The sequence below is a fragment of the Pelmatolapia mariae genome, linkage group LG4 (assembly GCF_036321145.2).
Source record: "Pelmatolapia mariae isolate MD_Pm_ZW linkage group LG4, Pm_UMD_F_2, whole genome shotgun sequence".
NCBI classification, from domain to species: Eukaryota; Metazoa; Chordata; class Actinopteri; order Cichliformes; family Cichlidae; genus Pelmatolapia; species Pelmatolapia mariae.
The window spans coordinates 6,973,285-6,996,153 of record NC_086230.1 but is presented as its reverse complement, the minus strand read 5'-3'; the positions used below and the strand labels follow the sequence as shown (position 1 = coordinate 6,996,153).

General features: G+C 41.1%; 1 protein-coding gene across 1 annotated transcript; it reads right to left on the bottom strand.

Moving 5' to 3' along the window:
• Positions 1-572: 572 nt before the first annotated feature.
• On the bottom strand, positions 573-22,592 carry LOC134625882 (guanine nucleotide-binding protein G(I)/G(S)/G(O) subunit gamma-13-like). Its single transcript, XM_063471212.1, has 3 exons — positions 22,144-22,592; positions 8,145-8,271; positions 573-6,230 (listed from the first exon to the last, which is right to left on the bottom strand). The coding sequence occupies exons 2-3, from the start codon at positions 8,240-8,242 to the stop codon at positions 6,125-6,127; spliced, it is 204 nt and encodes a 67-aa protein (XP_063327282.1). The 5' UTR covers positions 8,243-8,271; positions 22,144-22,592; the 3' UTR covers positions 573-6,124.
• Between the last annotated feature and the right edge of the window lie 277 nt (positions 22,593-22,869).

Genomic DNA, 22,869 nt, shown 5'->3' with positions numbered 1-22,869 from the left:
GAAAAAGAGAGCTGCTACTAAAAGGCCCTTTAGTCCATCTGCTTTCAAACCCAATGTATACTGCACCTGATCCAGACCCGATTATGACAGTAAATGGAGGGGCAACCTTGGCATGGAGTACCAAACTGCACAAAGAAAGGCCCCAGCTGGTCCTATAACTAAAGTAAATAAAGGTGTGACAAAGTGACAGAGGCGGGAGGGACTACCTGTAGACTGTCTAGTAATTACGTAATTATTCAGTGTGATAAAATGCTAATTTTGGCCAATATCCCGTTATTTTGTTTCTTTGGTAGTGGCAGATCTGTATTACTATCATTTGTAGTCAGTGAGGAAGCTGAATTATGTAATTAGTCAGTATTTGCGAAAATGTATGAATATATCAAACAGCATATTTTATACTAGTACACTTTATATCCTTTGCTACTGTATTGGTCTACCCACCCTTGCTGTAGACGATACCACCTACAGCAGTCATTGAACACAGCACAAAATCAACCAGTCCTGGTGTGGATTCCCTTTACTCATATACATAAACAGAAAATACACAAAAAGCAGCCAGGACACCCAAGCTGTCTAAAAATCTTCTACTTTATTCGATAAGATAAATGTTTTTGTAAAACATTCAATAAAAAAATGATCTACAATTTATTGCTCGTTGTCATCTTTACACTAGGAATTTTGATCTGATGCATAATATCTTTTTTCCAAACCACTCTCACGAGGAATATGTTGCTAGATATTTAGACAAGGTTTTATGTTGTCATTATAGTAGTTATAACATACATACATACCCACGTTCAGAGTATATTAAAAAAAACAAGTAAAGTTACAGTAGCTAGACAGAAAAAAACAGACGAGGGACAGGCAGACTCAGGAGTCCTCTCATGTACTTGTTACTTTAGCCTGCAGTGGCCAGCATTTGTTGCTTTCCCAGAGTGAGTGTTAAACCTTTAGAGCAATTTCAGGGGGATCAGTAAAGATTAGATTTAATATTAGACTCTTTTATGTACTCACAGAAAGTAAGACGATCATGTTTAATAGCTCTTTATGGGTAACACATGTGTTCAAATGGAGTTTTTAATGTCAGAAAAATAAAATACTGCACATCCATCCAATCACGGAGCAGCATTTGGGGGAAGAAAACACAAAAAGAAGAGATTCATGAGGATGACCTGAGGCTCCGCTGTCCCGAGTCCTTTAGAGAATCCCACATCCTTGCCGCGCCTCCCCTCATACACATTCTCACTAAGCAGTGTACGTGTGTATTTTGTTGATCTGCTCCTCCTCAGGCCTGCCTGCATGTGTGTGTCTGTGTGATGCAGCTGTGCGTGTGTGCTTTACAGTACACATGGGAGCCTAAAGTCCAAATTTCTTTTGTAAAACATGGACGCACAAACACACAGTTACAGTCGCATGCACGCGCAACCGCCGCCTGTTCTGCAGTCGGCGGCGATGTCTGGACATCATGCCAACATATTTACATTCTCGTTTTAAGGAAACTGTGTACAAGGCAGTAGTAGATGGTGATCCGGCAAGGTGAAGAAGTCGTTTTTGGTCGTTTTTGTGATATATTTTGTTTTAATCTTGGAGGGGGGGATTGAGGAAGAGGGAGCGGAGACGCAGGAAACAAGAAAAAAAAGAAATGTGAAAAAGAAATCTTGTCAATAAATAAATAAATAAGTTAATAAGTTAAACTGGTCTGTCTGTACATGTGTCAAGAGAGACAATATGTGCATATAGGTTTCTGTGTTGGTTGTCATGTCTGTATTTGTGTGTGCGTGTGCTTATATTGTGTAGCCTTTAGGGGCTGTAGCTACGGAGGAGAAGGAACTCAAACCCCTCCAGAGACCCAGAGTTTCATTCTGCTCTGACAGCACAAACAGAGCTGCGATGACACTCAACAACAACACTGTGTGCAGGACTAGATGGGATAACCATGCTTTATGAGCTATTTTAAAACTACATATGAAAACCTGCAGGAGTCACACTGAGAGGAGAGCTGTGAAAGCTTCTTGGGTCCATGCAAGTTGTTTATCGCACGTAAAGGCTGGAGTTTCGGTCACTGGCTGTAAAATTAGTCTGTGGGAGATATTTTATGAACGTTTCATGTGTTATGTTACGTTATGCATTAAGGTGGTCCAGCAGAGTGTTGAGAAGGGAACCCGTCCGCCGACTTTCGAAGCTTGCAAGTACACCAGTTTCACACTTCTCCCTGATTTTTTCTTTCTTTCCATTCTTCTGTTACTTTTGTCACTTTTCTAGCGTGAGAGCTTAACCAAGCTGAACACTGTGAATGCCTTAGAGAAAAGACTGTCAGGAAGTGTGCACCATTATACAGATTTCACCCTGCATTCGAGTGTGGCAGTTCTGAACCTCTACAGACATTATGCACAGAGTCACAGAGACCATGTAAAGGCTTGTTTCCACATTTAAATCATTTAAATGAGTCTGTTTTGTGTGTAAAAGTCTCATCTGTAACTGTTTGTTAATTAAACTTGTAGATATAGAATTAGCTTTTTAATGACTTGTGTGCCCCATGAGAACCTATAAAGACTTGCAGTTTATAGTAGGACAAGATATCAGTCATGGCCTGCTCCGTAATTGTGTAATGGACTACAACTGCCTCCGAGCTAAAGCTTTGAATATGGAGAAAAATACAAAGAAAGATACACTAAACCATACCAGCTGCCCACACAGGCAGCATAACAGAATGCTCTCTACCTGTGATATATACTTTGCAGCCCAAAGCACATTTTTACATCTTTTTTCCTGTTTTTTTTTTTTTAACACGTAACTACTGTACGCTCTGTAAGCTACACCAACCGTGCAGACGAATGCAAACGTGCTGCTGAAGCTATTCCTCCTATAGTCATTCATGCATCGTTGATGGATTGGATAGCTATTAGACACTCAAAAAGCTAAATGAACATGCACTTGAGATGAAGTGAAATGTGTCTGTGCAGACTACTTTGGAAAGCAGTGCGTGGACATGTTTCATCTGTATCTTTGTGTTAGCACATTGGTCAATTTTTCTAAAGGTCTTTGCTCTGCCATTTTCAGTTATCCGGTCTTTAAGTGATGACGTGATGAATCCTGCTTCCGGGCCCAAACTACCCTGCGTTTAATAAGGCTTTTGTGTTTTTAACATGCTTTAATGCTTTGTATCTTGTTGTATTTAATCTCAAAAAGCCCCTAAAAATAGTCAGTGATCACTGTCGGCCTCTCTCGGTTTTTATTACCGCTATTCATTTTAAAGCTCAGTTTTTAAAACCTTATGATGTAACTACAGCCCAGCCCATGCAGCAGTAAATTAATGACTAACCTCGTATTGTGGATGGATTATCTCAGTTGTTCTCCTGGCTGAAGTTTGGTCCGTTTACAGCATCCTGCCATGCGATTGCATTTGTCCCTAACCATCGGGAACCCTCACGTTAACTTTTATAGAGTGAAAAAAAGTTAGCGTTCATCCTCCAGCTTTACTGTGTTTATATTATGCTAACATAGCTGTGTCGCTAGCGATCACATAGCACATCATTACATACTAGAGATGGACCGATCCGATATTATGTATCGGTATCGGTCCGATACTGACCTAAATTACTGGATCGGATATCGGCGAGAAATAAAAAATGTAATCCGATCCATGAAATATCAAAAAAGCACCTCACAAAATTTGCGATACGGCATAACTTGGCTCGTAACCGTAGCACGTCGAAGCAGTATGCATCACGTGATAGAGCGGCTGTGTGTATTTGTAGCCTGGCTACCAAACCAGCATTTCATCTCCAAGAAAGTTATCCCAGAGAGAAGTAAAGCAAGTGTGTAAGTTCATCTCTGAATGTTTGTAAAGCGTTCCTGCGTTAAGCTTAACAACCGATATATGGAGCGACTGCCTCTCTCCCTCCCTCTCCTGCCGCTACTTCAATCGTGAAACTGCTTAATGATCAGCTGATCGGCTTTTCTGTCGCGAGTCCGTCTCTCTTGTTTGTTTATTGAAACCAGCGGCTGAACAACAGCAGCACGTTTAAGCTTGATAAGCTGTTGTTAGAATTTATTTAATATTACTTTCTAGACCAGGATCCTTTTCTACGTAGCTGACGGCTGGTAACTGTGCAGGGGCGGATCTAGCGAAGTTTAGCCAGGGGGGCCGATAGGGCATGAACAGGGAAAAGGGGGCACAAAGACATACTTTTCTTTCTTATTCTCATTTAAAATATCTAGCTTTTAATAAATAATTATCTGAATCTTACACCCAAAGTTTTAATCTGATGTAAAATGTATAGAAGTCCATTACTGTATATAGTAACTGTTAAGTCTAATATACCCTAGTAAGCTAGTACTTTTTCCTTTGGGAAAGTACCATCTGTGAATTCTGCAATTCTGTTGAAGAAAGATGTTGAATCTATTTAACTATTCTTGAAAAATAATTTATTTCTGTACATTTTTTTTTCACCCTGCATCAAATTAAAGTTGATTACATCGATTAAGCATCATGAGGTGGAGGGTGGGGGGTGGTTCCCTATTTTTTTGCTGGGAGTTTGCAACCCTATTAGTTAGGTTGCTTGATATTTCTGCTAAGTACTCTTTAAAATACCAGAATAGGGAGGATGGTGTAGGTTTAAGTTTATTAGATTGATCAGTATTGCTGAACTATGAAATATTTTGGGCGCAGTGTATTTTTTACATACAGGTATAACAGAATAGCTTTAGTGTTGTTGTTTATTTAAACTTGAGTATGAACTTAAACAAAATGCAGCAAGATATTAAAAAAAAAGTTTTATTGATTAAAAAACACTATATCGGATTCATATCGGTATCGGCAGATATCCAAATTTATGATATCGGTATCGGTATCGGACATAAAAAAGTGGTATCGTGCCATCTCTATTACATACCAGCTAGCCCAACTTCAGTAACCCTAAAAAACGTCACTGCTGTTTAGTTTCCTGCCTTCATTTATGTTGGAAGTGATAGCAGAGCTGTACGTCTTAATTTGTTTCCGAAATCCCTCAGTCAGAACATGGTATATTATATTTAGATGGAAACTAGCAAGCTAACGCCCTGCTAATTTCTAACTCCATTAAATTTTATAAATTCTATTTTCATGGATGCCTGGATGTTAAACTTAATTGTTACACCTGGTAGAGCAGCCACAATGATCATTTTATTACAGATGAAAGAATTTAGACAGTTTTTAACTCTCAGTGATGACGCAGTGATTGTTTCACTTTGGGACCTGCAGCGGAGTTTGGGCCCAGACACGGCTAATGACGTCAGACTTAAAGACGGGATAAACAGGTACAGGATCGTCACTGTCACCCTGCACTGCACTGGAGCAGAGCTGGAAGCGATTTACATGTAGCTTAGGAAAAGGAAGGCACGCCACTATTGCTAATGGCGATGCTAATGGTCATGCTAATGGTGAATCTAGCTAAATGTGATGCTAATGGTGATCTGGCTAATGGAGACGCGGTACATATTAATATATTAGCTTGTATTTGGTTGAAAGGGGGTCAAAAGATGGTTCTCAAAAGAAAAAGAGATGTGTTTACTTACAAATTGCTATAGGTTCTTATCAGTTCTTAGTTCATTTTTTTTTCATCAAAGACTTTATTAATTCAGTTTAAAGGGGTCTGACTCGTTATATTGTAATGGTGGTCATTTCCAGTATGGAACAAAATTCCCCCCAGCAGATCTACAGTCAGACTGGCAGTGAGAACGTGACTCCATTACACATCTTTAACGCATTTAGGAAATTTAGGAAGAAAAAAAACTGCAAAGGGAATAAGCTTGTGACTGGCAGCTGCATAAATAAAAGTTGTCGTATATTCATATAAAGACACGTAGTACAAGTATCGATCACTTCTGTCGTATCATAAAAACTATGCATTGCCGTGGCAGGATTAAACTTGCAGTGTTAAGTGTGTGAATGCGCGTCTCTGTCAGTGTGTATTTCTGTGCCCTTGGGGTGTGTTTTTGGGGAAAGGGTTAGGTTTGCCAGCTGTTGTACATTCACGGTGAGAGGTTAGGTGGCGCTGTCCTGCCGGTGCATTCACAGGATCAGCTTCAGGGGTCATCTGTAGGGCGTGTGTGTCGAAATTCAAGGGTCATTAAATGGTTAAATCTAAAGAAGGATGCATTTTCCTTTCTCCACCCAGGGGTTGTTCTTCATCAGCTCCGGGTTCAGGAAGGGATCCTCTGGGACACCATCCTCTATCCATTTTACCAAACTGTGTGGAGAGAAAAATAGAAAGAGCGGCATTTTTTAAATTCCTGAGGTATAGTCTTACCACAATCTGTCCTCTATCCGCTTTCCCATATAAGCCAAAAGGACAAGGACAAACTGAGCGACCATAAGTAACTTATTATATTCAATTTTGCAACTTTTGTTTGTGTACTTTAGTTCTAACGTACAACTCTGTTTCTTATTAAGAGCGGACGTTTATGGTTTTGAATTTGAAGCCAGCAGAAAATAAAAAATAAAATAAAAAAGAGAGTATTTTTTCTACTGCCTTGCATGACCTCTTCTTTAGTGTCTGCAGTAGTTTAAAACACAAAATGTTGTCCCATTCATGCTTAGCTGAACAGTTTGGGCCATGCTTTTGAAATATGTGCAGAGGGAGGTCTTGCATTGTCTTAGTGAAATAGGCCAGACACTGTGTGGATGGCAGCATGTGTTGCTCCAAAACTTTAAATCCCATAATGTCACAGATGTCGGCATCAAATTCAAAATGAACACGTTAAACAAAAGCAGGTTCTCAGTTTCAGCATTCTCTTTTTGAATTTACATTTTATAACATATATATATATATATATATATATATATATATATATATATATGCATAATTGTTTATTCTTTTGCATCCTGTGAACAACAACATTAAGGCAATTACACACCAAGAGCACTGAGAAAAAGTAACACTAAATTCTAAACTTTTCACTTTCTAACTATTCAGTACCGGTGTGCGTTTTGGGCTGCAAGCGGTCTGATTGGTCAGATCTGTTGATCTGGATTTGAAAAATCATTTTTGATTTTACATGTCTGGTGTGAAAAGGCCCAGTGCTGATGAAATGCTTCCTTGGGTGTTTAATCTGATGGGACTGCAGAGAGAGGGTGAGACAGATAAACTTAACAGCGGTCGCTGCTTTAGTTCATTCTTAGATTAATGCTGTGACAACAAGCTTCAAGATACTGCTGATCAGTGAAGTCATATGGCTACTTTATTATCGTGGTGAAATGACTAATATTGTATTTCCCAAATGTTCCTTGCATTTTGATAGCAGTTTTTATATTTCTACTTATGTATCAAACAATCCTAGCTCTATATATGATACGCCAAAAATGAAGGAACGATCAACACAGTATAATACAAAATCAGTTAAACTTCAGGGGCAGTTAGGAAACAAACACTGAATCGATTTAACCTTCTCTGGTACAACTGAAAACGACAACGGGTGCACTGGAGAGGCAACAACAACAAGACGACCCTCAAAAAGGGAATGATTTCGCAGGTCCTGACTGAATTTGCTCCAGTTTTCCTTTTTGCATTTTCCAGAGAAAACCAGAGCGTGCTCACACTTAACACGCGTGACAGACGTAGAAGAGTCTGGAGACACGTTCCACAGACCACCTGAGAACCTCTAGGATATTGTGTAGTGGTGCTGCCAAACAGTACCAAAGCCGATCTATAGCAGCTCACAGACCCCCTAAGACGCCATCATGCTCATCTGGAACATGCCCAGATGTTATTGACAGTGCATACAGGCATGCGGGGGGGCATACACAGTGCTGAGCCAAATTATGGAAGCAAGTACATGGCTTGACTTCTGACTGAGCCCCATTTGCTGATGAGGGAACTTGAACTTGGTCTCAAAACTATACACAAACTAGTACTAATTTAAACTAATGCACTGAATTAATGAGTAACACTACACAACCAGAGATAGTAACAGCTAGTATGGCTCTATTTTCTCTCTCCAGCCTCTTCCTGTAAATGCAGTTACCAGTGTTTTTGGCATATTTAGCTAAAACAAATATCTTCCCTTTTCAATCTGAGAGGCTCAGAGCGATTTATCTTTTTTTGTGCACAGTTGATTTCAGGGTCGTGAACTCTGCGCAGCGCAGCAGTGGAGTAACTACTCACTCAGTCACTGTTTTGGAGGACTTCTCTCTTTTGAAGGCCAGCTGGTACTTGAGGCTCTCCACCTCCTTCTTCATCTGGGGCAGGTCCATCTCATCCATGGCTGCAGCTTGTTGTAGGGCTTTTCTGCCTGTACAAAGTGGGAGGAGGCCACAGTTATATTTATATAGAGCGCTGTCAAATAGCAGGCAGACACGCTCAATACATCTGTGCCCTGCAGCAAGAACACCACAAAGTGCATCTGATTTATGACTGCTGCTTAGTGATTCCACCTACAGGAGGGAGAATAGAGGCTGTTATGTTCATAGAGTACAACCGAGAGCTGCCAAAAATTTGACAGACTCTCTTAACTCTACAGGATACATTCAGTTGATTTCTTTTGTGTTTTTTGGGCTCCATGTTTCCACTTCCATGGCTTTAATGAATACTTTGATAATTTCACACTAAGGTCACAAAATGTTTTGCTTCTGTACTGAAAAGGAGAAAAAGGACAGCATGTATTTGTGCTCAATCTAATCTTTTTCCTGTGCTATTGTGTGTACATGTTCATTGCTGTCCCAACACAACACACCCACAGACACACCAACAGACACATGATATTGCACCATATTTACCACAATCAAATGTGTGAAATTGGGTTAGCAAGCTAGCAGAGTCTATACTACAAACAGCTAACATAACTATTTGAAATTGAGTAAGTTGTACAAGTTGTTAGCTCTAACATTTGAAGAAATGATAGAAAAGCTAACAATAATGTACAAAAAGTAACTTAAAAATGGTGGATAAGCTGATAAAATAGTAACTAAATGTAATTGATATATAGCTTTAATAGGTAATACCAATGAATAAACATTTCTAGCTAAACCTGAAGAATAACTGGTTACATTTGAAAATCCAGAAACCTAAAAATGTTAGAGTTAGCTAAAAGTTAGCTAACTTTTAGCTTTAACTTTTAGCTAAAAGTTAGCTAAAAGTTAAAGCTAAAGTTAGTTCTGTGGTTTCAATGCAAACTTGAAAACAGCAGCCTAAAAAAGTAACAGTTCAGTTTTATATTACATGTCCATATAAGCAAACATTTATAGAAAATGTTTGTCTTCAGCAGTATTTATATAGGTGGTGTTGATGAACCACCAAACAAGGATGTTGAGGTAACATGCTTGGAAAACAATATTTCCGATTTATTAATTGATTGATTGATTGATTGATTTTTTTCTCTGTTTTCCCCCAGCAGCCACCCTCAAGGATTTGGTGAGTATTGAAAGAAATCTGTAAGCTTTGGCTTATCATCCATATCCACAGCCATAGTCATGTATGAGACATCTAAAGTACTGAAAGGCATAACTGAATTTTACGGTTCCTGTTGTCATTAGGGTTGCAAAGGGGCGGAAATTTTCCGGTAAATTTCCGAAAAGTTTCCGGTAAATTTCCATGGTAAGTTAAGCTTGGGAATTTTGGAAATACTCCATATTGGAAACTTTCCATGGAAATAATGGGAATTATGGAAATTAATGGGAATTTAGGAGAACTAACTGGGAATATATTATTTCCAAGCATAAATATAAACAGAAATCATAAGAAAACCTCCATGCAAAATGTTTTCAACAGATATTTCAACAGATTTATTTGTAAGTACAGTAGAATAGAACACGTTTCAATAACTTGTTTCATGGATGAATAAAAACAGAAATGTTGAGTTCAATATTACCATCCCCTAACCCCGCTCATTCAAAAATGCCCCCTGTCCAAAAATCTCCACAAAGTCCCATTCAAAAGGTTAAATGAAAAATGCCACTTATCCTCCAAAACGTCCCATTAAACATGCAAATCTTCCTTCAAGCAATCCTCTTTTCTCATTTTTGCTGTCAATAGACTCTTCCTGGACCTCATCATCATCCAACAACATGTCCACTTCCTCAGCATCCAACTCTGAGTCTTCCTCTTCAGTGTCACTTTCCAGCCTTGTTGAGGATGGCTCTGTGTCAGGCTCAAAGAGCCGTAGGTTTGCCCGAATGCCGACCAGCTTTTCCACTCTCACATTTGTGAGCCTGTTGCGAACCTTTGTGTGGGTGTTCCCAAACAGTGACCAGTTGCGCTCGGAGGCGGCTGATGATGGTGGGATTTGGAGGAGGATGGAGGCTACAGGTGCAAGGGCCTCAGATTCACATAGTCCCTTCCACCAGGTGGCTGCAGATATGTGCTGGCATGACTGCCATATTCCATCCCCTTTCCAAAGGCCTTGCTTTGTTCGATACTTTGCCAAACTGCCTAGAACTTTGCCTTTATCGAGACCCAGGTGGTCAGACATGGCTGTAATGACCGCATAGGCACCGTTGATCTCTTCCCCAGAAAGTATGCCCTTGTCATATTTGGGGTCCAGCATGTATGCTGCTGCATGCACTGGCTTCATGCAGAACTCCCTCCGCTGTTCCAATGACTTGACCACAGCCGTTTCCTCTGCTTTCAGTAGTAGGGAAGTGGGCAGAATTGTCTGGATTTCTTCTTTGAGTTCTGCAAAAAGGCACTGGACATCTGACAAGATGGCACCATCCCCCTCTATCTTCGCTATTGCTGCTGCAATAGGTTTGAGGATTTTCTGACTGCTAGATACTCTTTCCCAGAACACATCATCCAAGATGACCTTCTTGATGTCACTGTCGATGCCTACAGACTGGGATATGGCCATCTCTTGCAGAGACTCCTTTCCCTCCAGAAGGCTGTCAAACATGATAACAACACCACCCCATCGCGTTATGCTGGGAAGCTTCAGTGTAGTACTCTTGTTCTTTTCCTTTTGCTTTGACAGAAATGTAGCGGAAGTTACTTGTTTGCCTTTAACATATTTCAGAACTTGCTTCGCTCTCTTATTCAGAGTGTCCATTGTTTTTAGTGCCATTATGTCTTTTAGGAGAAGATTTAGTGTATGGGCAGCACAGCCAATAGTAGTTATATGAGGGTAGGTCTCCTCCACATGTGCCCAGGCAACCTTCATGTTGGCTGCGTTGTCAGTGACCAGTGCAAAAACCTTATCTGGTCCAAGGTCATTGATGATCACTTTTAGCTCATCTGCAATGTATTGGCCTGTGTGTCTGTTTTCCTTTGTGTCTACACTCTTGTAGAACACAGGCTGAGGAGTGGTGATTATGTAGTTAATAATTCCTTGTCCCCTGATATTGGACCATCCATCAGAGATGACTGAAATACAGTCAGCTTGGTCAATGGTCTGTTTCACCTTTGCTTGAACTCGACTGAACTCTTCATCCAGTAGATGAGTAGACAATGCATGTCTGGTTGGGGGAATGTATGCTGGTCGGAGAACATTCAAAAATCTCTTCCAGTACACATTGGATGTCAGCATCAGGGGTGAGCCAGTTGCATAGATTGCACGAGCGAAACACTCATCTGCGTTTTTCTGGCTAGTGTCATCCATAAAATCAAAGAATCCTCTGATGCCAGAGGGACCAGGAGCTGATGAGTGGGTATCTGACTCTGATACAGCTGAAACAGATTCATTTTCCCCTTGAGTGGAACTCCTGGCTGCTGCATGTGTTGGGCCTTGAGGAATTTTTTTGCACTTTGCAATGTGCTGCTGCATTTTTGTGGCATTCTTCACGTACGTCTTATCACAATACTTACACATATATACAGATTTCCCTTGTACATTAGCTGGTGTAAAATGATAGCGCACGTGGCATTTTTCTGTAAAATAAAACAAGAGCTTGTAAAAATGCTAATGCAATGCAAGAGATCGTAATAATACAATTGCAATATGATAATAAACAGATATAAATAGTAAGGCTAGCTAAACAACTGGAATGATCTTCAAAACAAAACAGCCAAATGAGGAAGCTAGCATCTTCTTTATGTTATACTAGCTATGGCTTATTTAGCATCTAACAGATGCTAGCATTTTATTTAGCATCTTATCAGATTGCTATCTACCAGATTAATACATTTTATGTGATATTCACAATTTAAACATTTAATGAATATATTTTCCCATAATATCATCAAAACTTACCTCACTTGTTAAGTCCACAGGCTCAAATGTGTGCCTTCAATACTCTTTGTCCTTCAGGCTCAAAAGTGTGGTCCATGTGATGGAGGCATGCACAGTGCCAGTAGGTGGTCTCAATAGCCATGCAGCAAGCATGTGCTCTGTACATGTGATTAAGGAATGGCATAGATATTCAAGTGTATTTGAATTGCATTTGTTTGTTTTTGTCAATATTATGCTAAAATATACTTTGCTCAACTATATTTAAGTTCCCTAAGAAGAGCCAACCTTCAATTTTGAAAATTCCCAGTTTATTCCCATAAATTCCTGTTAATTCCCGTTTATTCCCATGGAAAGTTTCCATCTTTGAAAATTCCGGGAATTTTGCAACCCTAGTTGTCATCATGTTTGGGAACTGTCCTACTCTTTTCATCCGCACAGGTTTCAAGCATCAGCGCAGCTATCAGTCAGATCGATCTTCTTCCCAAAGATCTTGTAATAAGTTCCTAAAACTATATGCAATTAGAAAATCTGATCCGTCCATCCGACATAATGGGATCAGCACTTCTTTTACACAACCTGTAGAGACTAATGCATCAGTAATATGCACTGCAGGTCATATCCATTTCATCCATGGAAGTAAGAAATGCAATTAGCTAAAGCCAGAATCACTCCTATGGAGACAAAAAACAGCAGTGTATTTTATCGTGAGATAAGAGATAACTGCAATTACAGGTCATGCCTTTTTGCCCCCTGCTGGCCATTTGAAAGAATGCAAATTTAAGCCACTTCTTACTGGCTTTACTTTTCAAGTCAAGTCAAGTTGGTTTTTATTGTCACTTCAACTATATACAGTTAGTACACAGTGAAACGAAACAACGTTCCTCCAGGATCAAGGTGCTACATGCAACATAAATTTACAACATAAATTAACAGAAAAACACTAAACTAGCTAACTAAGAGGCCTAGTTAGCTGGCTAGCAGAGACAAGACAGACTGACCTAACATAAATTACAACATAAATTAACAAAAACTAACTATCTAACTATCTAAGGAAAAAAACTTGGTAGGTAGGTAGTGCAGGAACAGTAAACATTCCTTAATGTAGCAGCAAAAATTAGGAAGTAAAGAAGTTAGTGCAAAAAAACTCGGAAGCTAATCTTTTATGTACAATAATCTTACAGATTACTTTTTCTGCAATAATCTTGTAATAGAATGAGTTATTTTTATTGGTAATGTTGCTCCATTATTGTAGGGTCTTTACCTTATAATATAAAACACTTTGAGGTCATTGTTGTGATTTGTTCCTATATAAATAAAACTGAACTGAATTGAATCATTAATCCTGCTTAAAAAATGCTGATCTGTTCCCATTAAAGAGTATATTCAGGTCCTGACATAACCCACTGAGGTACTGTACGGATCATCTGATTTACAATTAATAAACAATGTGACATTAATATCAGTTACAGGATCTCTCAGTGGCCAACTCTGCGCAAAAGTGGAGTATTTTTTCTCTTCCGCAGCGTCTTTTTTGGTCCGTTCCTCCCTCCTGCTCTCTCTTGCTCCCCTCCCACGCTTTGTGTCCACTCCACTCTCTCAGTAATACGCAGCCCCTCTCGTATGTGTGCTTGTGTTTGTGTACCCTTGTGCGTGCTTTTATGAGTCATGTGAGGATTCGGGTGAGATGAGTGCTTGTCTAGTCTGCACTCAGAATTGATCTTGTTGAGATCCTTCAGAATAGAAACAGCTATGGTATTTTTAAAGGGGCACTGAATAATGGTTGATACTACGCAGTTGTCCTTTATGACAGTTTAGTGAGTGAGGGGTTATATTCAGCCTGGAAACAGCGCCCCGAATCTGACAACTACTTCATGGTCTGCATCCAAAAGAAGCATCCAGTCAGTTGTCTAGCAAAGCCTGCCATTTGTTATATGCTATATGCACAACTATCTTTTGAGAGACAGTTATGAACTTAAAATATAAAGACGTCATTAGTTTCTCCTCTTGTCCATCCATCCATCCATCTTCATCCCCTTTATCCGGGGCCGGGTCGCGGGGGCAGCAGCCTAAGCAGAGAAGCCCAGACCTCCCTCTCCCCAGCCACCTCCTCCAGCTTATCCGGGGGAACACCAAGGCATTCCCAGGCCAGCCGAGAGATATAATCTCTCCAGCGTGTCCTGGGTCTGCCCTGGGGTCTCCTCCCGGTGGGACATGCCCGGAACACCTCACCCAGGAGGCATCCTTGTCAGATGCCCGAACCACCTCAGCTGGCTCCTTTCGATGTGGAGGAGCAGCGGCTCTACTCTGAGCCCCTCCCGGATGGCCGAACTTCTCACCCTATCTCTAAGGGAGAGGCCAGCCACCCTTCGGAGGAAGCTCATTTCCGCTGCTTGTATCCGCGATCTCGTTCTTTCGGTCACTACCCACAGCTCGTGGCCATAGGTGAGGGTGGGGACGTAGATCGACCGGTAAATTGAGAGCTTCGCGTTTACACTCAGCTCCCTCTTCACCACGACGGACCGGTGCAGCGTCCGCATCACTGCAGCCGCAGCACCAATCCGTCTGTCGATCTCCGGCTCCCTTCTCCCATCACTCGCGAACAAGACCCCGAGATACTTTTCTCCTCTTGTGTATAGCTTATTGCTGTTGCTCTCCTCTAGCAGAGTTCTGCTGCAGTCCATAGTTTGCAGGGAAGTTCCCAGCTTCCCTGCAAACACTACTCACCAAACTGCAGCGAAACTTGAGGAAGACCAACAAGTCAGCATCTTTCATACTAACTACAGGGAACCACATCTCCTGGCGACTAACACAATCACAAGGAAGTTTTTGGTGCAGCACGATTTTGTGACCAATTTCACCCGGCAACAGCTGGCAGCCTCCAGCATCCACTCACCAGCTGGCCAGGGAATGTACATTTTTCCCAGCAACCATAAGTGTCATCCCATTCCATATGATCCTCTGACTTTGTATGAAAAGAACACAGCACTTCTGTGTTTGCTTCATTTTTCACACCAGAGAGCTGCGTTCTTCTTTTATACCACCGATGGCTGCTGCTAGGCTAGCTTGAAATGTATCGCTCTGACATGTATTTCCCTAAATGCCAAATTATTCCTAACAGTAGTTAACCCTGGAGTGAGATATGCACCATCTTGACATTTTGGCGCATTACAGTAAATGTATTAGTACAAGAGACGATTGATACTATCAGGACAGTAATACTGAGCAACACAAAGCCATAACTGGTTTTTAATGATTTTTCCCCTCTGAAAATTGATATTTAGGAATCTGGAACAGAATGAATCAATCATCACTCTGAACATGTAAAAGACTCAGGCGTCAATGTAAAACACCGGCTGACATTGTTTATTTATTTTTATCTTTAGCACGTCATTGCTATTCGAGAGGAAGGACGGGTAAAAAGGTTGTGGTTTTAAAAAAGAGGCTAGATTGAGAGACGGGGAGAGATGCACAGTCGGTGAGTCGGTGAGGTGCACACGTGCGTCCTTTTGTGAGTATGAGGAAAACACCAGGTGCAATATTACACGACAATGTGTGTGTGTGTCTTACCAATATTAGACACACAGGACTAGAGCGATGGCTAGTTCCCAGCTGAGATCAGGTTTCAGCAGCATCCTCTAGAGACAACACTGGGATTGGATGCTTTCCTCCATCTAACTCTATCACTCACCATCTCCTTCATCCCTGTTTTCACTCTCTATCTGTTCTTCTTTTTCACATTTATTTGTCTGCTCCATCCTTCTCTCTCCACTCCTCTCAGCCTCCTTCTCTTATTTCTTCTCTGGCAGCGTCTCTGTTTGACTCCTTTCTTTTTTATTTATTTGTTTTATTTTTGCACCACTTATTGATTGCCTCCTTGGTTTTTTTCTTTCACTTATTCTCTTCCCCGATCTATATTACTCCCGTCCTGGGAAAGCAGGTGTAGATTCCCTTTACTGCACAAGTCTTAAAATCAAAATGGAATATTTGCCTTTGTTTGAACAAAATAACAGCGAGTGATGATGCCTGGCAGAAATGTTAACCCATGATGTCGCTCATCGCAAAGTGTTTGAGTCTTAGCCTGGAATTAAATATAACATTTAGGTGGCTACAGTAGCAACGTCACTGTACAAGCTGTATCAAATATTTCACTGGAAACGTCAAACATCAACAAACGGAACAATATTCCCGACACAAAGAGAGTGAGTGGAGTTTGGAAAGCGTGGAGAACACAGACATCTGTCACTACAAGTCATTTCCTCCATCCTCCTACCACCACCACCGCTGCTGCTGATGTGGATTTACTGCCTGCAGCTAATGCTGAGAGAGAGAGAGGGGGGGGGGGGGGGGGGGGGGGGCTGCTGTTTCAACCTGTTACGTTTACAAGAATCTGCCAAATTTCGAGATGCATGGCACAGTCAGCTTGCAGTTTCACTAATGAGACAGATTTCAAGCCATTAAACGAGTCCAGCAATTTCATCAGAATACTGTAAAAGGCGCCTAAAGCACCAGAAGTTTAAAGGTCAAGTTCAGTGACTGCAGTCAGCAGAGGTGAGACCTAGCAGACAGCTACAGCTCCCTGTGTTGGCGTGTCTGTCAACCAAAGCAACCATGCCCTCAACTGTAAACACTGTAAACACCATAGCTGTCATAAAGAGAGAAACTATCCATAGATCCCAAAACACGTTTTTAAAGCTGTAAACATGCTTTTTAGTGTTTTATTGTCATTTTTACATGTGACACTGTGGGGACTGACTCGTCATCGGAGTCAGCCTCAAGTGGCCATTAGAGGAACTGCAGCGTTTGGCACTTCCACGTTGGCTTGATCTTTCAGCTCTGCAGTTTGCTAGAGACGACTCAGTCATAATTATTTATGTTTTATCATGCCGCTACTTTTGTTGCTGTAATTATATTACTGAAGCTGATAGCAAAGGAAAACAATGGAAAAGCTCATCAGTGAATATTTTAATGTTACATTTGGTATTGTCATTTTGCAGTTTAAAAAAAAAGCGTATGATTTAAAAAAAAAACATTTATTTTCTTCAGAGTAATTTGGTTGCTACAAATAAGTAGATTAAAAATGCGATTGTGTATAAGGGCTAATTTGGATGCTAATTCCCAACTTATCCTCGAAAAGTCATGCACTGACCCCCCCTCCCAACTACAGCCTTTTTTTTCTGGGAACAACAAGAATACCAAAAATGAATTATACAATTATACTACCAGAAGTAATCAGAAAAATTCGTCTATCACAAACAGTCATTGAATGAACCCAAAAATTAAATGTCGTCTTTCATGCCAGCTATTTCTTTCTTTCTATCATACACCTTTTCCACTGTGCTGTCTCTCTTCATCTCCAATTACTTTGAATGGGACTGGATGAATAGCCAACTGTGTAAATATGTCTGTGTTTATCTGGTAAAGCTCTGCTTTAGACAGCCTTTAAACGCCACACAGAGTAAATAATGGAAAGACTCCACCATTATACTGCCATGTGGTTTACTGATATCTTACTCTGCGGGGTTTGAATCAGAAAAGATCAAGAACTTTGCTGCGATCTCACTCCCGTCCTTTTGCTGCTCTCTGATATCTGTTTCTGACTGTCTCAGCTGAAACAGTTAATCTGTCGCTCCTCACAGTAGTCGTCTCCGTTTTTGTTGTCTGGCCAATTATGGCTGTTGTGGAAAAAAACTATCAATTATATCCCATTTACTCTAAACCAGCAGTCACGTGTAATGGTGCTTGTGATGTATATTAAAACATCAATAAATCTGAGTCAAATTTATTGCCATCCCTTGCTAATGTTACTCTAAACTAATCTCATAAGCCCTCCACTGTTTACTATCACAGGGAAGACCCCGGCTTCCTCATAGCTTCTATCACCACACTTAAGAGGATGAGCATGTCGGAAATCTTTCCCCCTCCATCACACCACCATCGACTAGGTTCATGTTCACACAGGATATCATAAGGGTGTGCACTGGATGTACAGTGCTCTTTTTGTCACAGAACCAAACAGGCACTCCACAGCCAAAGCTCACAGCACTGTTGATATTGTCAGTTAGTTGACAAAGTCTGATGTGTGTGTTTTTGTTTATTTTAGCTCATCCTGTAGTTCTGCCGGGTTCATCGAGCCGTGACAGCCTGCATGAACCGGGCAACACACAGTAAAGCATGAAGCGGTCAGGATGAGAGTCAGAACAGTTCACCTTCACGTTTGGAGCAAGTTACTGTACCAACCAAGGGCATTAGAGTGTCATGGGGACACTCACAGTTTTCTCAGATATTACAAGCTACCTGAAAATGATGGAAACGACCTTGTTGTAATCAAGCAAAGTGGGAATGTGAGAAAATTCCCTCTGGAGTCGAGCATGTTAAAATACTTGCTCAGCACTTAACTTGGCTATACATCTTAGCATTGTTAGAGTCGAGAAAGCGTGCTGCTTTTTATGAATGTGGAATGATCCTGAGTGTAGGTGGATCATTTGCACAAGCATCATGCAAGAAAACTGCACACTTCCCAGGAGGGGAATGTAGGCAATGTAGTTGTTGGAAACACAGCTTTGTTACCTCGAAATGAAGTCAGATAAGTAAAATAAACTACCAGGACCATAAGGCGCACCGGATTATAAGGCGCATTAAGCGAATCAAAACAGTCAGATTAGTCAAATTTTACTCAACTCATTCTTCTTGCTTCCTCCACTTCCGTACCATTAATTCATTAATGTTGAATTCTCTCGCAGCTGCTCTATTCCCATGTTGTTGCAGTATATTAATGACTAACCTCTTAGTGTGGATGTATTATCTCAGTTGTTCTCCTGACTGAAGTTTGGTCTGTTTACAGCATCCTGCCATGTGATTGCATTTGTCCCTAACCATCAGGAACCCTCACCTTAACTTTTATCAAGTAGAAAAAAAGTTAGCGTTCATCTTCCAGCTTTACTGTTTATGTTATGCTAACATAGCTGTGTCGCTAGCAATCACGTAGCACATCGTTATATACCAGCTAGCCCAACATCAGTAACCCTATAAACGTCACTGCTGTTTAGTTTTCTGTCTTCATTTATATTGGAAGTGATAGCAGAGCTGTACGTTTGAATTTTTCAGAAATCTCTCAGTCAGAACATGCTATATCATGTTTAGCTGGAAACTAGCGAGCTAACTTCCTGCTAACTTCTACCTCTGTTAAATTGAATAAATTCTGTTTTCATGGATGCCTGGATGTTAAACTTAATTGTTACACCTGGTAAAGCAGCAACACTGTTCATTTTATTAAAGATGAAAGAATTTAGACAGTTTTTAACTCTCAGTGATGACGCAGTGTTTTGGACCCAGATTACTCCGCGAGGCTCCTGACTACGGTAGCTGTAATGCTCAGACAATCCATCAAGCGGTGTGGCTTCGTAGCTTACCAAAGTCATACTAAAATATTTTTGACAGATTTTTGAGCACCATGTACCACATAAAAGCAGTTCGAGGTCAGCACAACCAGAATTCATAAATAAGGCGCACCGGATTATAAGGCACACTGTCAATTTTTCAGAAAATCAAAGGATTTCAAGTGCGCCTTATAGTGCGGAAAATACGGTAGTTGGATGCGGTGGTCATCTTGTAGCTCTGGCGGTGTAAACTTTCTTTGTCGGTTTTAATAGACTTTGCTCATTTTACATCTTTTTAAAAGAATTCTGCCTCTTGGTGCTCGAAATATGAAAAATAATTTTCCAAAACATGGCGTTCACATTCACTGTTACCCTCAAAAACATGTTTGATATGGATGCAGCTCTGAAATATGACTTAGAAAAGAGAAACTAGGGTTACCCCTAATAGGTTTCCCAGGGGGGAAAGAGTTGACCGGTTTTTAGAGATGATGGCTTTGACCTTACCACACAGGTATTTCAGAGCAGTAATATATGGTGTTTGGTCAAGGTGTGGCTGTCTTTGCAGAGCTCACTGCAGTGTATACAGAGCTGTAAGTTTAAACTGGGACACTTTGCTGTGAATGGAGGTCAGCTTTTTCTTAAGAGTCTGCTCAAGTTTTATAAAAGTTGAAGAACAAGTTAATTACATGTTCTTTATGAAAAAAAAATCAACTATTTTTATGAACTGAATCTGTTTTCAGTATTTTGATAACTCGCAGTGCCTCGAAAATGTAACATTTAGTCAGACTCTGGGTCTGCATCAAAAAGGCTGTCACATATCTGTGTATGCCTGAAGCTTTTAAAAAGATATATTTGGGTATGTGTGTGTGAAGGTTAAAGTGGGGTGGTTGTTTTAAGAGAGGGTATATAGGTCACATAGCGATTTGGGTCAAAAGCATCCAGAGATTAACCTTTACCCCCCGTCTCCTCCGCTATCTCCTCCCTCACATATACTATATATATGTGTGTGTGTGAGGGAGAGAGTGGAGCAGGTTCTATTGTGAGGTGAGCTGCTGTTGAATGCTTAACTCGTGGTCTTTCTGACTGCTATGATTATAGCTCAAGGTTAAATTAGAAAGCCAAGGATAAAAGTGTGAAAGTGTAAGAGTTGGTGGAAGGTAAGGCCAAAGCAAAAATAAATAAATTATGACAGATAAGGATAAGTAAGAGGCAGAGAGGCTGATGATTGGAAACAGAATAAGAGACTCCTCTTGCCTCTATAGCTACTGCATTGTAAATAGAAGCTAAAAATAGAAAGGAACAGGCAGAGCTCTTCTGACCAGCTGAGAGTGGCGAGTAAGAAAGAAAGAAGAGGCTCCTTGTAGTTAAACTGAGGATGAGATGCTACTGAGGATAATAAATGCCAGCTTCTGACAGATGATGTTTGAGCTTTTACAACCAGCTAATCTCTTCAGCAGCACTTCAGTGAGCTCTGAAGTGGCTGGGATCAGTCCAGATGTTATCACACTAGTGGGGCCCTGTCTGCATGAGGGAAACATCCAATCAATGGAATCTGATCAATGCAGGCATGAACTAGATTGGATGGAATTAATGTTTGCGTGCATGTTTTTGTTTGGGTTTATGCGTGTTCCCCACAGGGCCACGCATACACTAGGGGTGGCGGTGCCTGCCCCAGAACACAAGACAACGGCAAAGAGATGCAAAGCATACACCTATACACCAAAGATGACAGGAGTGAGAGCACCAACAGCTATAAGTAGACATAAAACGTGTAGAAAGAGATAAAAAGCAATCGCAAAGAGATACACAGAGATCGAAAACAACACACATGTAAAATCTATAGTAAATTTGTTTTAAGACGATCTCTTTGTGACAGAAATTGAAAACTGCAAAAATCCGCTGCAAAGAAATGAACCACAGAGAGACAAAAACAGCTGTAAGTAGAGAAAACCATGGCAAAGAGAGGTAAATGAGATGCAAACGTACCACAGAGACACACATTACATACCACAATGAAGAGGCTTGGTATTAATGAACTACAAAGCACTCAGGCATAAAACGGTAAAATAAAAAAATAAATAAAAAGGAGAGATGATCTTCTCAGTCTGGGGGTTGTGTAGCTTATATATCTTGATCCAGGAGTCCACTTTCTCATAACCAGACGGTTTTAGGTCATTTTAAGTTTACTATTATTTTATTACCAAAGAAAAAGTGTAAAAATTAAAATCTTCACAACTCTTCACTCCCTCCCTAAAAATGTCATCCCGAGCACCATCTATCCCCAGAACAGGGTCAAAAGAGGCCAGGGAGAGAAAAGGAAGGAGGAGGAGGAAGAGAAAGTGCAGAGGACAAATATAAGTTTTATGTAACATTCGTGGGTTCTGTATAGCCTGCGTGGTTGCAGTTTGTGAAGTACGCATGAAAAAAAACCAGCCTATGACACAGATACATAAGGAGTGTACTTATCGTCTTGCCTAGATTAAAATAAAATCGACAGTTTCATTTAGGGGTCAGTTTGACCTCCATGTTTTATGCGAATAGGCGAGCCTGTAATATTAATAAAGGCCTCGCTATGTTGGCAGAGCAGCCACAGAAGATAGTGTACCGTGGCATAATGTGGCTCCCCTACCTCACCGATGCGCTGGCGGAGGCTGTTGCTCTTTCCAAGTCTGACCGGTGCAGTTAAACTGGAGGAGAGGGCAGAGAAGACAGCTGGCCTGACTCACGGAGACTGATTTTTCCCCCTCTGCTAGAAAACAAATAGTGCACTTAATGTCCGTAGACTTAGTTTATCTCGGAGAGGCGGTGTGCACTCTCGGTATCCGCTGGAAAAGATCAGGGATAAAATCCGCAGTCTCCAGGGTAAAAGACGCGATGACGACCAGTCTGAAGCTGTCTGGAGTGCTGGAGGAGTCTCGCTCTTCGCCGGTAGTCCGGTCTGTTGCTGCAGCTGCTGAACCTGCACGAGAATGAGGCGGGGAAATGACAAGTTAACGATCTGGTCCCGTGCGCGCTCCGTCGTTCGCTGCCCGCTTCTCTGCTGGGATCCTCCTATATGAGCGTCAGTGCGCGCGCGCGCGCGTGAGTGTAGGAGCCAGAGGAAGAGTGTGTTCCCCCAGGATGCGTATGGAGAGTTGATAAGGCGAGGAAGGGGGTGGGGGTGTATAAGCGCAGGTACAGTCAAGTAAGGGAAGACTTCTGTGTGTGCGCGTGTGCGTGTCCGTGTGTGTGTGTGTGTGTGTGTGTGTGTGTGTGTGTGTGTGTGTGAGGACTCTTTTTGCCCCCATTGCCAGATCCTGGATTTCTGCCCTAATATGGCCACTTATAGCTTCATCGGCAGAGCAGGAGAAAGATT

Coding starts and splice junctions, on each gene's coding strand:
- LOC134625882 (XM_063471212.1), bottom strand. CDS start 8,242: ATGGATGAGATGGACCTGCCCCAGATGAAGAAGGAGGTGGAGAGCCTC. Junction 6,231..8,144: donor TCCTCCAAAACAGTGACTGA/GTGAGTAGTTAC, acceptor CTCTCCACACAG/TTTGGTAAAATGGATAGAGG.